The sequence below is a fragment of the Gymnoscopelus braueri genome, assembly GCF_963280865.1.
Source record: "Gymnoscopelus braueri genome assembly, chromosome: 24".
NCBI lineage: Eukaryota > Metazoa > Chordata > Actinopteri > Myctophiformes > Myctophidae > Gymnoscopelus > Gymnoscopelus braueri.
In genome coordinates this window covers 6,902,669-6,918,622 of record NC_137626.1, presented here as the reverse complement: position 1 = coordinate 6,918,622, position 15,954 = coordinate 6,902,669, and the positions used below count along the sequence as shown (strand labels likewise).

The 15,954-nt window shown below is 40.4% G+C and overlaps 1 protein-coding gene across 3 annotated transcripts in view; it reads left to right on the top strand.

Annotated features, from left to right (window-relative positions):
* Window positions 1-11,562: 11,562 nt before the first annotated feature.
* LOC308080419 (ATP-dependent RNA helicase DDX3X-like) overlaps window positions 11,563-15,954 on the top strand; it is a 37,375-nt gene continuing 32,983 nt past the window's right edge. For all 3 annotated transcript variants that reach the window (XM_080422281.1, XM_080422282.1, XM_080422280.1), the window contains exon 1: window positions 11,563-11,736. In XM_080422281.1, coding sequence (XP_080278407.1) covers window positions 11,692-11,736 — 45 coding nt within the window. In that variant the 5' untranslated portion in view covers window positions 11,563-11,691. The remainder of the gene's footprint in view (window positions 11,737-15,954) is intronic.

Below are 15,954 nucleotides of genomic sequence, written 5' to 3'. Positions count from 1 at the left end.
CCATTTTCAACACATGCATGAATAAGTTATTGGTCTCTCAGTCAGAGGGTTGGGACCGCGCTGTACAGGGCATAGCGGTGGCGGCCATTTTGTGGTTCCACTGATTAAAAACCCCACACATTTTTTTTCCCCATAGAGATTTCCCAAACATATTTATATAAATGATTTTAAGCCTGGAACCAAGTCATCCAGTCTGCTGGTGAATCATGACCATCAAACATTTGATTCTCTGTTGAAAGAAAACAGCAAAAACATTGGTATTTATTATAATATAATTAAATATGAATAAAATAATTGACACAGAATCTGCTATTTTCACTACTTCTTAACCTTTCTATTTATTTATGGAAATGATCAGATTTTCTTTTCATTTTATGTATGAAATACTTTTCGAAAAATGTTGGAATTGTTTTTAATTGATGAAAAGTTATATTTTGTATAAACTCGTATAGAATCTTTTGAAATAATATATATGTATATATAAATTATATATTTTTTTAGATGCAGGAAACGGAAAAAAGGAGATATTTACTCACGACCCATACAAATGTGTCCGCGACCCAAAGATGGGTCCCAACCCACTGTTTGGGAAACAGTGACCTACAGTAACTAAATTCATGCACGTGTTGAACAAATAAATAAATATTGTTTTCAAAAGATCCTCACAACAGTTATACATTTTACACTTTTTTCTATCTAAGGGTAAATGAAATTGGATACCTTTTTATTTTTGGGGTTCATTAAAAGAATAATGCTTTATCTGATGCTGATACTTGTTTTGTTATGGGTCCTTTTGGGTCTGTTTTTACACTGTCGACACAGTTACTGTACAAGATCTAGGCCAGCGATCCATGTTTTTTTGTGCAAAATCATCAATTTTTTATGGAAAATCTTGAATCAGTTCAGTCAATTGATCATCAGTGATTTGATCGTTGTGTTCCATTATCGTTAATGTCTGGCAGAGACTTATCTCCATATTTTGTTTTTGTCTTTTTATGTTTTTTATCATAAATGAATGCCTTATGTTGTCATATTACAGTGTCACACAAGAGTAGCAAAAATAGCCGATCTAATCTGCAATGAATCCAGAAAAGTAATAGTTTTGGACATATGAGGTTTCAATCCGACAGCGATGATATTTCACTGTACAAAAGGTCTTCTTCTACCGGGTGCTGAGCCTGGCTTCAAATGTCTTCTTTTGGGATCCAAACTTCTAACCAAAGTGGTCCTACTACACAAAGATACCGTCGGTATCAGTGTGGTTTTACCAGTAAGCAGCAAGAGTTTCAAGGAAGCTGAGTACCCCTTTTCAATTATATGGTCTTACCACAGCACTTCCTGGTCCAACCAATGCCCCAGATTAGAGACACCGCCACATCTCCACTGACTCACATACAGCAGTGATTCTCAAACTTTTTCATGTCAAGGACCTCCAAATTGGTCCAAATCTATTTGGCCACGGACCCCCATCTGAAAATGTTTTTCGCCAGCGACCCCCAGAAGAGAAGATTAGTGTAAAAAATCACACCCTGTGTGAAGTGGGCGGTGTCTTGCTAGCTAATCACAATACTGAATGGAGTCAACCAATCATGTACAAAAGATAAATACATTTATTGAAACACTCTTTATGATGGACGAAACCATAACTTGAAAAAAACAAATTTTTGGTTTTTTTCAAGTTATGGTTGCTTATATAGGACTATGCACATGTGTCATGTGACACTGGCCAATCACAGTCCTGAATAGATTGTGATTGGCCAATCACAGCGCAGGATAATTGTACTAATTTCCAAACCTCACTTTCAGGGCCGGTTTCACTGCCCAAGATATTTGTACATTTTTCCAAATCTCACTTATAGGGGCGGTTTCACCGCCCAAAAATAAAAAAAATTGCTGTCAAGATCTTTCTAAAATGCTCAAAAATAGCAGATGTACAAGCTCACAGTGCGGCACGAAGCCAGCTATTTTGAATAGCCAACGTATAAATGGAGAAAGTGGTTATAATGATTGCGATGCTGTATTCCCCCCCAAGGACCCCCTTTGGGGACCCCCTGGCATACAGACCGGCTGCTCTTATTTGCGAGAGCGAGGAGAGTTTACTGAGTATTTATTGTTTGTTTTAAGGGAGTGTAAGAGCTCGGTGCATTTATCCCAGTCGTGGTGTTGGTTCTCTTGGTCGCTCAGAGAGACTTTGCATTTATACTTGTCTAATATATATATATAAATATCTTTGAGACCTGAAGCCGAATCTACGAAATAATGTCTTCTAAATCCCAACAGTATTCTGAAAGAAAAAAAACGTATATTTTCTATATCAGTGGTTCTCAAACTATTTCATGTCAAGGAGCCCCAAAATTATATTTATTTGGCCGCCGACCCCCATCTCAAAATATTTTGTTCCAGGGACCCCCTGAAGCACAGATTTTAGTTAAAAATGTTCGCTGTAAAACAATATATATTCAAAGATTTGCACACATTTTCATAATTTTTCAAAAATAGCAGATCTACAAGCTCCTGGCGCGGCACCGAGTGCCGCACTACGAGCTTGTATATCTGCTATTTTTGAATAGCCAAAGTGTAAAATAATGCTTTTTAGCTCAAATCCCCAAAAATTACACAGATGCGTTCCAGGTATTAATGGGTTAAGCTAAGTTAAAGGTACAGTCCAAAGTATTGCTTCTGATAGAGGCGATTGCAACAATGTCCGAATTACAACAAAGATGGCACCTCTTTTACAGGAGACTCAGGGAAGGGGAGCGCATGGAGCGCAACAATGTACAGATTCTTGTATTGTGAATTTGTACTTCCATGTACTGTCATGTACTATTCTCATGTCTTACTAAATAAACTACATCAATCAATCAATCAATACAGTTACAGTGCAGAAGAAAAAGAAAACAGAAAAGTAACTGAATCAAAGGCAGTGGCAAACAGAAGGGTCTTTAGTTGTGTTTTCAAATAAATACAAGTGGAGTTTGTTCCAGATATGTGGCGCATAAAAACTAAATGCTGCTTCCTCACGTTTACTTTTGGTTTTTAGCAGACCTTTCCCAGATGACCTGAGAGATCTGGATGGTTCATCACGATATCAACACAAGATCAGAAATACAAGGTACGAGGTTCTTTCCTGACCGCGACGACATGTGATCTTATCTGAAACAGTACTCAGTTCTGAACAACGTCACACAGATGCCCTCGTTGACCTCCATACATCCTGTGAAAATGACAGTTAAACTGACACATTTGCCACTCTTTAGGGATGTTTGAGCGTTTGGTTTTAGTGGTCTGATAGCACACAAAAAAGTGCATGGGTTTTTTCCTCTCTCTCTCTCTCTCGCTCTCTCTCTCTCCCTCTCCCTCTCTCTGTTCTACTTCATAATGAAAGAGACGTGCCTTCAAAATAAAATCATCTTTAAAGCTGCAATGCCGAACAAATTTTGATGAATAAAGTGTTATTGTTGTTATTGTTAAACAATCTGCATGGTAAAGTATGGATAATACATTATAAAAAGTTGGTTTCCCCCTATACTCTGCCATTGAGTAATGTAGACACTAGACACTGTTGTCGGTTAGAACATGACACTTGTATTGCAGCTGTAAAACATTCAACTACAAAAGTCTACCCGTGTTGTTGTTGTTTTTTTTTCCATGCAGCTCGCTGAGCAGTGTTGTACCTACGGTATCTTGTGGTATAAGAGCAGAGCGAATGGCCTCGTGCTGTCAGAGCCAATGGGGGCCTAGGATGATATCGAGCACGTTAATAGTGGTGTACCAACCCACATTTCCCCTGAAATATCACACAACCACACGCGCACGCACGCGCACACACACACACACACACACACACACACACACACACACACACACACACACACACACACACACACACACACACACACACACACACACACACACACACACACACACACACACCTACGTACACATAAACCACACATTTCCCTGTGAAATAGCATGGAAATAGGCCTACTTTCCCCTCTCATTGTAGTGACGCTTAATTCATGTGAATTCCTTGCTGAAAATAGCTGAGCATCTTTAAGCTCACAAAGAGCTTGTAGATCAGCTAATTTAGGTTGTATATGGCAAAGTATCAGATTAATAAGAGTGCTATACAGTCAGGGGTTGTGATTTTTTCCCACTCCATTACACCATAATATGAGCACAGGGGGGGGGGGGTGACCCGAGGGGAGACACAAATTGCAGTGAATTTATAGATTCACCGGACCGGAGGAAAAAGTCAACAGAGTAGCTGCTGCTTGTTGTTGTTACATCCGAGCAAGTTACGCCTGACTTATACTCTGTTGCGTGCCAGCGTCTCGCTCAGTAAATAGCAGATCTACAAGCTCACAACGCGTCACGAACGTGACGTGTTGCGAGCTTGTAGCTCTGCTATTTACAGCGGGCTAACACCGGGGTGCAACTAAGTATAAATCATGCTTTACCTGCCCAAAACAAGCTTTGTGCGGTGGGTGTCTATACTATTCGTGTGTATGTGCTCGTCGACTGAACACAAGTGTTGCGAGTATACAGTGTGTTTGTTTGTTTGTTTGTTTGTGTGCCTGTCTGTGCATGACCTACTAAAGACAAGCTTAGTGTGTACAGTGTGTGTCTATTTACAGTATGTGTTTGTGTGTATATGTCTGTTTAGGACAAGATTTTTGTGTAAGAAGGTGTGTGTGTGTGTGTGTGTGTCTATTTGTCTCTGTGAAGACACGTGTTGTGTGCAATGTCTATTTGTGTGAGTGTGTGTGTGTGTGTGTGTGTGTGTGTGTGTGTGTGTGTGTGTGTGTGTGTGTGTGTGTGTGTGTGTGTGTGTGTGTGTGTGTGTGTGTGTGTGTGTGTGTGAGACTCACAGTAAACCACCTCACCTAACCATGGAGCGTCAGTTGACACACAAACCATGTAGACAGAATTCCCCCTCTTCAGTGTATTCTCCAATGTACGCGTGTGCGTGTGTGTTTGTGTACATGCGTGTGTGTGTGTGTGTGTGTGTGTACTGTATGAGGAAATAGCATTTGATCAACAGTTTTAGGCTAATAGATCAACACCTCTGTCAACAAGGAATGAAATGCTATTAGTCCCACTGACAGTGTGGGGAGGGGGTTAGCTCATGAAATGGAAGGTGTGTTGCTGGTGTACCTTTTTTTTGGTATTCGGTGAACCATTGAAAGTCTTAGTTCTCTGCCTCAGTGTTTTCATGATAAGTGTAAATCTTGGTGTAAGGGTGGTACTAGAAGAAAAGGCTGTGGGGTTACTCGAATGGTAACCGGAAGCCTCAAAACACACTCGCCCTTATTTCTTTCGCGGGCCACTTGCCCCCAGAGGTTCTTGTATGCTTGTATTTGTTTTACTGAGGTTAAGGTTAGGAATGAGGTTAGGGGTAGGAATAAGGTTAGGTTTAGGCATAGTTTTACTCAGGTTATATTTAGGAATAAGGTTAGGTTTGGCATAGTTTTACTCAGGTTACGTTTAGGAATAAGGTTAGGTTTGGCATAGTTTTACTCAGGTTACGTTTAGGAATAAGGTTAGGTTTAGGCATAGATTTACTCAGGTTACATTTAGGAATAAGGTTAGGTTTAGGCATAGTTTTACTCAGGTTATATTTAGGAATAAGGTTAAGTTTAGGCATATTTTACTGAGGTGACGTTTAGGAATAAGGTCTGGTTTAGGCATAGATTTACTCAGGTGACGTTTAGGAATAAGGTCTGGTTTAGGCATAGATTTACTCAGGTTACGTTTAGGAATAAGGTTAGGTTTAGGCATACAGTAGATGTACTCAGGTTACGTTTAGGAATATCTGGTGGCGACCGCTCCGAGGACACCGGATTTGACCCACTCGAATCCGTCTGATTCATCCTCTAGGGATAAGGGGTTCCTGACGTTTTTCGCCTCAAGGCCCAAAAGTGAAATTTGCTGCCCCCCCGGCCGGGACCCACACTTAGGAAACACTGTACATAAATTAACCACTTGAGCCGTATTTCTGTTGTTGGATTCAAACCCACAAAATGTAATTCTAGCTCATAAGCCTACACCAATCTCACATAAACAATCATGACATGGCCTCAAAGTCATCAAATTGGACCAACACAAAGTTAACCAATATTTAGTGTATTATATTTTTGCAAATCACAAAGTGCTACAGGGTAAGGTTTAAAAACAATGCAGTAAAAAATAGTAAAAAACATTCGGCAACAATAACATTAAGACCAAAGAACACAGGCGAGTTAACATAGCATTGCAATTATCTCAGCCATTTTATCCATTTATATGTTGGCTATTCAAAAATAGCAGATCTATAAGCTCAAGCTTGTACTTCTGCTATTTTAGAAAATATTTGAAAAATAATTGAAAATGTTGGAATAATAATAATACAATATTTTTTAATTTTTAATACAAATCTTCTCTTCTGGGGGTCGATGGCACAAAACCTTTTAAGATGAGGGGTCCGCAGCCAAATATGCCGTATATCAATTCGGAGGTCCTTGACACGAAAAAAGTTTAAGAACAACTTGGGGCTGCAGTGGCTCAGGGGTAGAGTGGCCGGTACGGCGGCCGGATGTAGGCCGAGAGGTTCCCTGTTCGATCCCGGGCTCCCCCAGAAGAGTTAGTGTCAAAGTGTGTCTTTGAGCAAGACGCTGAACCCCTAATTGCTCCCGATGAGCAGGTTGGTGCCTTGCATGGTTTCCTCATCTGTGTATGAATGTGTGTGTGAATGTGCTCTTTGGATAAAAGCGCTATATAAATGCACCATTTACTACTGATGTAAGCTCCATCAGGAGAATGAACAGAGTCCTCTAATCCAGAAGCTGTTTTTAGTAATTTACCTTTGTGGGGTTTGTAAAATGTAGTTTTATGAAATAAAAGAAAGGGAGAATTTGTGTGACTAAAGTTTGGTCTATGTACAGTGCATGGGGTTTAACTTGTTTGGCGTTGACCCTGTTTTATGACTCTTCCTCTATTCCTTATCTCAACTTTAACTCAATTGTCACATCACAGGTGTAAAAACGTAGGTGAAATTATGTCTTTGTGAAAGCTTTAGGCTACCTCCTATAGTTTCCTAAGTCAGCCTGTTTGACCCATGCCATTTGGTCTCAGTTCCTTTGTTGTACAGCTACTGTACATGTGCCATAGTCGACTGCATTTTACATTAATATTGCACCTATCTTACATACAGGCAACATGTAAACTTGTACCAAATAGTCACATTTTAGGCTACTGTTGCTATAGCTACAGTATGCCCGGTCTCGTCTGAGATTGAGATGTATGATTCTGAGAGTCTTCTAGTTTTATGAGTTTGTGTACCTACAGTACTATCTGCTTTCTGTTCCTGTTGTATTGCTATATTTGTTACTTAAAAGGTACAGTAAGTGATTTTCTTGTTAGAAAAATAAGTGTTAAATAGCTCTATATTGTGATAGCAATCCTTGCTATAGTGTCTGCCTGTCTCTCCAGCTCTTCTTTAGTAAACAGAGAATGCATTTTCAGGTCAGGATTACAATTTGAGACGGGGAGACCTGTGTTACTGAACAAACACTCTGTAGCAATGATTTGAATCAGAATGTAGTGCTTTAACTTTATCAAATTAAATGATAATAATAACGTACAGCTCTTTTAAATAATAATAATAATAATAATAATAAACTTTATTTGTATAGCACCTTTCATGACATGAAATGCAGCTCAAAGTGCTTTACAGAGCAAGAATACAATTACAGTTAGAACCAATTTAACAATAAAGCAAACAAAAATAAAATAAAATAAAATAAAAGCAAAGGCAAAAGCAAAGGCATAAAACAACATTAAAATAGGGAATACAGTGAGGAATTAAAAATCAACCAAAGAATCAGCTAAAAGCAAGAGTGAAGTAATAGGTCTTGAGCTGTGCTTTAAAGCTATCGACAGAGGCTGCCTGTCTTAGGTGTAATGGGAGTTTATTCCACACTGTCGGTCCGTAAAAGCAGAATGCTGCTTCACCGTATTTTTAGGCATATTTTTGTCATTGTAGGCACCTCGAGCAGGTCAGCACTTGAAGACCTGAGGGCCCGGTTTGGAACATATCTCTCTAGGCAGTCAGAGAGGTAGGTAGGTGCCAGACCATTTAGAGCTTTATAAACTATTAAAATAATTTTAAAATCAATCCTAAAAACAACCGGGAGCCAGTGTAGTGAAGCAAGAACTGGAGTGATATGTTCTCTCATCCTGGTTTTAGTTAAAATTCTGGCTGCCGCATTTTGAACAAGTTGTAATCTGTCAGTTGTTTTCTTTGGCAGGCCAGAGTAGAGTGCGTTGCAGTAATCAAGCCGAGAGAAAACAAAAGCGTGGATCAGCGTCTTTGCATCGTCTAACGACAGATAGTCTCTAATTCGCGCAATATTTCTAAGATGAAAGAAAGCAATCTTGGTGACATGATTAATGTGTGTATTGAAATTCAATTCAGAATCGATAATCACCCCCAGGTTCTTTACTGTGGTGTTACTTTCTACAGCCAGGTTACCAAGTCTACTTGTTATTGATTCTCTCTGCTCACTGGAGCCAATTATGAGAACTTCTGTTTTATCCTCATTTAGCTTAAGAAAGTTCTCACTCATCCAGCATTTTATACTGGACAGACAGGTCAACAATGGGTCTAGAGCGCAGGGGTCGTCTGGAGCTACTGAAAGATACAGTCACAGATACATGACTCAATTACTTATGGGCCCAATTACTAGGGCTAATAAAGACATGACACATATCATATTTGGCCACTAAGTGGCGGTGTTGATGCACGCCACGGATACTCTGGTAATAATAGGTGCTTCTGACCAATCAGCTAGCTATAGTGGTTACCAAAGTGGGGGTCGGGACCCCCAGGGGATCTCCAAATTATTTTGGGGGGTCCCCAAAATTTGTCAATAGAAAAATTCCATTGACCGGATCTGTAGAGGGCGCAGCGGAGTTTTGGCCAAAAAGTGTATTTTAGACGTGAGGTGGAGGGCTCAGAGTGTTCCCAGTTCCCACTTAGTAGAGTTGGCTTTCAAATCCATAAAACCGTCTTTGTTTTGGTGAGTAGCGAAAGTGTATATTTTATTTTTAATGCAGACGAGAGGCTATGAAGCCTGTGGTGCGTGCGCAAAGACTTGAAAGTCCCATAGCCTTAAGGAGAACTCCCTCTAGGCTATATGGACCAGAGCTAGGTTTAGGCATAGTTTTACTGAGGTTACGTTTATAGGAATAAGGTTAGGTTTAGGCATAGTTTTACTGAGGTTACGTTTAGGAATAAGGTTAGGTTTAGGCATAGTTTTACTGAGGTTACGTTTAGGAATAAGGTTAGGTTTAGGTATAGTTTTACTGAGGTTTAGGAATAAGGTTAGGTTTAGGCATAGTTTTACTGAGGTTACGTTTAGGAATAAGGTTAGGTTTAGGCATAGTTTTACTGAGTTAGGTTTAGGCATAGTTTAGGCATAGTTTTACTGAGGTTAAGGTTTAGGAATAAGGTTAGGTTTAGGCATAGTTTAGGCATAGTTTTACTGAGGTTACGTTTAGGAATAAGGTTAGGTTTAGGCATAGTTTTACTGAGGTTAAGGTTTAGGAATAAGGTTAGGTTTAGGCACAGTTTTACGGAGGTTAAGGTTTAGGAATAAGGTTAGGTTTAGGCATAGTTTTACTGAGTTAGGTTTAGGCATAGTTTAGGCATAGTTTTACTGAGGTTAAGGTTTAGGAATAAGGTTAGGTTTAGGCATAGTTTTACTGAGGTTACGTTTAGGAATAAGGTTAGGTTTAGGCATAGTTTTACCGAGGTTAAGGTTTAGGAATAAGGTTAGGTTTAGGCATAGTTTTACTGAGGTTAAGGTTTAGGAATAAGGTTAGGTTTAGGCATAGTTTTACTGAGGTCACGTTTAGGAATAAGGTTAGGTTTAGGCATAGTTTTACTGAGGTTAAGTTTAGGAATAAGGTTAGGTTTAGGCACAGTTTTACAGAGGTTAAAGGTAGGGTAAGTGATTTACTTTGGTTAAAATAAGTGTTAAATAGCTCTATATTCTGATAGTACTCATTGAGTGTTTGTTCAGTAAAAGGAGTCTCCCAAGACTCCCATGTCTCTCCAGCTCTTTATTAAACAGAAAATGCATTTTCAGTGCTCTCTCCTGATTGGCTATATGTTGTCACCTACCTGAAAATGTACTATATTCTGTTTACTAAAGAGCTGGAGAGACCCCTGTGACCGAACAAACGCTCTGTAGCAATGATTACTATCAGAATATACTATAGTACTTTAACCTTTAACATTTTACCAAAAAAATATCACTTACCCTACCTTTAATCTAGGAATATATGGTAGGCATAGTTTTATGAGGTTAAGTTTAGGAATAAGGTTAGGTTTCTAGGACTCCTATTTTCAAATAGCTAATGTATATACACTGTAGGTTTAAAGTGCTCATGTGGCCTTGCTTCTTTTGGGCTTGTTTTTCTAGACCTGGCTGATCATTTGTCTCACACAACCTGGCAACACTGCTAGCATCCATCCAGCATCCAAGGCAAGCAGCAGCACGAGCCCTCAGCCAGCAGCGACTCGCTGTGGATGTATTTAGACAAACAAAAAACTAATTTAAACGTAAATAAACACACATTACAAGTAAATTAAACATCGAATTCAATTAAAACCTCGATGTAATCGATTGTACTGGATTGTGACTAAAGTAAACGTCGGCACTAGTTGTCATCGGAGCGAGAGGAGCGGAAGGATCATAGCAACCATAGAGTTATAATATATCTAGAGGGCGGACTGACCCTACGCCACCTTAGCCTGGGACCAGACGAATCTGCGAGTGCAAAAAAAAATTGCACTCTGGGATTTGGGTCTGGCACCGCTCCATAGAGAATCCATTTCCTGCTCCAGAAGACGTGGGTAACCAATCAGGGCCCAGTATTCGAATATGGGAGACTGTAATTGGTAGTTGGTTTGTAGGTCTAACCAATTGCGTCGCGAGTCATTGTTTTGATCCCGCCCCCTTGGAAAAAAAACGTCCTCATGGAAGCACCAGACTCATATCCACGCAGTGATATAGTCTGTCTACGCCAGGCTAACGCCACCTACCTATTCATTTCAATGAAAGTTGCTCACGAACGCATGAAGCACCCGGAAGTACCTCCATTTCCTGGATTGGCTCCAACTTTGGAGCCAATAAAGCAGGCGCACTGGCTTTTCAGACGTCAGACGCACGCGCAGTAGCGTTTCAAATGCGTAGGTCCTGTAATACTGGATTTAGCCACCAGGCTCCTGGGGCTTCAACCATTCTCCGCGGTTCTGGGGGCTTGATTTAGACTGTCAAAAAATAAACATAAATAAACATTAAAAAAAAACACATTACAAGTAAAACATAATTTAATTAAATTTAAACCTCGATTAGAATCGATTGACTGGATTGGGACTAAAAGTAAACGTGGGGACTAGTTGTCATCGGGCGCGAGCGGAGCGGAAGGATACACAGCTAGCTGCAGCGCGAGCGGAGCAGCGGAAGGATCCGCACACACACACAGCCAGCCCAGCTCAGCTAGCAAGCAAGCAGCGCGAGCGCCGTGCGTTACCGTCCTCCTCCACCACCCAACGGCTAACACACAAACCTAACGGCTAAAACAACACAAAGACATCGTTTTCCTCGCGCGGCCGACATCATTTTTCCTCCATATCCACTAGTTATGAGTCATGTGGCCGTCGAGAATGTCCACGGTCTGGAGCAGCAGGTGAGGACCGACCGGACTCCCCCCGAAAACACCCCACCGAGCGACCGACATAGAGGGGGTTTAAATGCCCCATACCTACCGTCTCACTGTACCGGTTAGCTTAGCTTAGCTTTAGCTTAGCTTTTTTAGCCTGATTGTAAGCCAGTGGTGTAAAGTAACTGAAGTACATTTACTCAAGTACTTGTACTTAAGTACGATTTGAGTTGTATTTTTATTTGTTTTATTGTTTTACTTTACTCTAAATGTGTTGTTTTACTTTGCTACTCCCACTACATCTCAAGAGGCAAATATTGTACTTTTACTCCACTATTAATTAATTAAACTCTGTGGAGATTTTGATAGTTATTACAAAACATACATTACCCACTTCAGCCCTATATATATACACATTTCTGCCATTTGTAAATAGCAGATCTGCAAGCTCATTGTGAGCTTGTAGATCTGCTATTTTCAAGAGATTTTTATACATTTGAAAACTTGTGAAATTGGGACATTCTGCATATTGAGGACTCTATACTTTTGGTACTTTTAAGTACATTTTGATACCAATACTTGTACCCAAGTACATTTTGAATTCCGTACTTTCACTTGTTAACGGAGCGTTTCCACTTTGCAGTATCGATACTTTTACTTAAGTAAAGAAATGAGAGTACTTTTTTTCCACCACTGGTTGTAGCACGTTTAGCTGCGAGGAAGCTAAGCTAGCTAGCTAGCAGTGGTGCTAACGCATCGTTATGGTGCTCAGCTCGGCTCACGCCGTGGGGTGCGCTGGGTTGTGGGGCCGGGGATGCCCGGCGGCGGGGGTGGTCGGGACGGCTGGGTAGTGTGTGTGGCAAAGCTTCACACAGCGTGTGCGTCGTGAGGTTAATGTGAACTGTAGACTATTGGTTCTCAAAGTGGGGTCCGGGGACCCCCCAGGGGTCCTTGAGGGAGTTCCAGGGGTTCCCCAGCTAAATGGTGGATATAGGAATCAAATGGACACTTATGGGTCTGTAACTCTTGAGTGTGCAAATGGAACTAAATGGACCCTTATGGGTCTGTAACTCTGAGAGTGTACAAATGGAACCAAATGGACCCTTAAGGGTCTGTAACTCGCAAGAGTTAAATTAACATTGATTTTATAATATAAATTGGGGTCCCAGAGATAGAAATGCCATTAAATGGGGGTCCGTAGCGGCCTAATGCATGTCAAACTGGGGGGTCCTTAACATGAAAAGGTTTGAGAACCACGGGTGTAGATCAGTGATTTTCAAACTAGGGGATCCCCAAATTATTTGGGGGTCTAGGGGGTCCCCAGATGATTCAGCCTGACACCCACTCAGCCTGAATTTTCATTTTGTTGCACTGACTCCATTATTCTGGCGCTAAAGCCGCCAGGCTACAGATGATTAGCTTTAAGTCCTTAAAGCTAATCTAACTTCACCCATTCTGTCTTCATATAATTAGTCCTCATTAATGCTCATGACAAACTAGTACAATTTTTTTATTTTTTTATTTACTCTGTGTCTCAGAGTAGGAACTAAACCTGCCTACCAAGTGACATCATCGTTACGTGTTTTCTTCCCCGCTTCTGTTTAAACAAGATTTCAATTTAGTATGCTAACTTTCCAGGAATAGAAAGCCCTGCAGTTTCTGTTAGCTTGGGGTGTCCCCCTCAATGACGTCACTGGTTATTATGAGCATTAGTGAAGACCAATTATATGAAGATGGGTTGAAAATGGCTGAAGTCGTCCTTTAACGGGCAACAATGTCTTCTCACTCAACAGTAAACAAACATACAGCTACAGGATAAGTGTAATAGTGTATACAGGGTATCTGCACATTTCGAGAGTGACAATTTAATGACTTAAGATATAAGACCTTTTTAATACCAAATTGGCCAATATTACATAAAGAGGCCAACATTGTGAAAATAGCCTTTAAAGGAGTAGTTCACCCCCCAAATAACTTTTTTTCTATTAATTACTCACCCCATGGAGCCTTGAATTCATGGATATTTATTTGTTTTTGTCGCATTCCTTCCTTTATTATTTGATTATAATAAATTTAGCCCCATTGATTCCGGTAGGAGACACAAATGCATTTGTGTCTCCTACCGGAATCAATGGGGACACATTTATTATAATCAAATTATTGGCTTAGGAATGTGACAAAAACAAAAAAATATCTATGAATTCAAGGCTCCAGATGGTCAGTAATCAATAGAAAAAAAGTTATTTTGGGGGTGAACTACCCCTTTAACAATATTTATCTGTGGAACCGACTCAAACTAAATGTAATGGGGTTGATTGTACATGTAATGAAATAGATTTGATAGCTGTCAGTGCAAAACTGACAGCTATCGTGCATGTCTACATTGTGTTCTTGTTAAAGTGGCACAAACTGATGATACTATTTTCGCGTGTTTCTGCTCTGATAATATTGAGTGAATATTGTTTAGTGTTGATGACGGGCGGCGCTGTGGCATGAACCCAGCGCACCGCCGAGCACACAGCTGACTGCGTTTGTTGTGGTGTGATGGTGATAAAATGGATGCTTCCACACATCAATGCGGTGCTTTTGGCCTCGTTGCTTGTTGTTTTTGTTGCCGTTAAAGGCGTCAGTCTGCACGATGTTAATGTTATTTTTTGGGAATGAATGATAGTGAGAATAAGATCGCCTGGTTCACCGGTTGAAGCCTAAAGAAAAGGAGGAGGAAAAAAAGGGTCATTTTGTTCTGCGTCACTGATAACGTCAGGCGACCATCTGCAGAGACACAGAGCGATAAAGCTGCATCTATGCTCTGCCGTACCACTGTGTCGCTGCTAAAGTGATGTGGCCGTCACGTTATATATGCACTCGTATATCCTACTGTGTTTGTGTGTGTGTATGTATATGCGCGCGCGCGCGCACACACACACACACACACACTACGCAACACGGATGGGACGAAGTGAGACGTGCAGCCCAGTGTTGCCAGATTTTGCGAGAGAAATAAGCAAAGCAGCGATATGAAATAAGCCCCACATAAGGACTAATAGGCCACATGAGCACTTTAAACCTATATATGTATCTATATATTTGAAAATAGAAAATAGCCTATCTATAATATCAGCTATTTGCTATTGTGGTATTAAACAAAAAAAAAATCATTTTGAATATTTTTTGGAAACATTTTAACAACACAAATGTGGTACTGGGCTGGTCCCTGGCACAACATATTTTCGGACGGACGGACGGACGGGGGGGTCCGTAGAAAAATACCTTTTAATTTGGGGGTCCTTGACATGAAAATGTATGGGAACCACTGGTTTAAAACACATTTAGGAAGCATGCTCAAAGTAGGCTACTGCACTTGAGAAACAAGCGCCAAAAAACAGCAACTGACCAACTAGCAATATTTACAGGCGACTTTACAGAAAAACAAGCCCAAAGTCGCTCATAATAAGCAGACATGGCAACACTGCATGCAGCCTGCTGTCTGGCTGCTTGTTGAGTCATAACTGACGTGTGGCCATGTAACTTGTGTCCCCCCCCCTGGAATAAAAGAGAACGTGGTGAAAGTGTCCCCCACATACACATTTAATATGCGTCACATATTGTTAGTTAACAGGTAATGGAGCTTTTCACGTGTGGTGACATTATAAACATTGTACACGAGTCCACGTTTATTTCCTGACGATATCAGCAGCTGACAGGAAACCTTGTGGTTCCTCAGCGACGAGATGCCCACACACACACACACACACACGCACTCCCAAAAAGTCACACACGCACTCAGAAGTTTGGCAGAATGTCTACACCGACGTGTACCTGAGTGAGTGATAAGGGTGAATGTAGTGAGTCTTTTTCTCGCAAATGAATAATATTAAGATAAAATGCATTGCATTCCCATTCTCGAATAAATATTTGGTCAGACAATTCAGGCTGTCGCTGGATCTGGTGCGCTATGATAGATCTGCTATTTTTGAAAAATCGTGAAAAATATTTTTTTTATTTTTTTTCAAAAAACTTGAGATTTTAGAAAACATTTTTAGAATCGGCCTCAGGTCTTAATGGGTTAAATGTGTCAGTCATTTCTTTGTATAGCCTATTTAGGTTATTTGTCATGTCTGTCCTGTGCAACTTCAAAGCCTAAAAGCTAAACAGAATTGTACGTTTGTATTCACATGCTCCAGTGTTCAACGACAGAAACACAATTGATTGCAATTATTTGTGTGACAATCAATCGACCGTCAC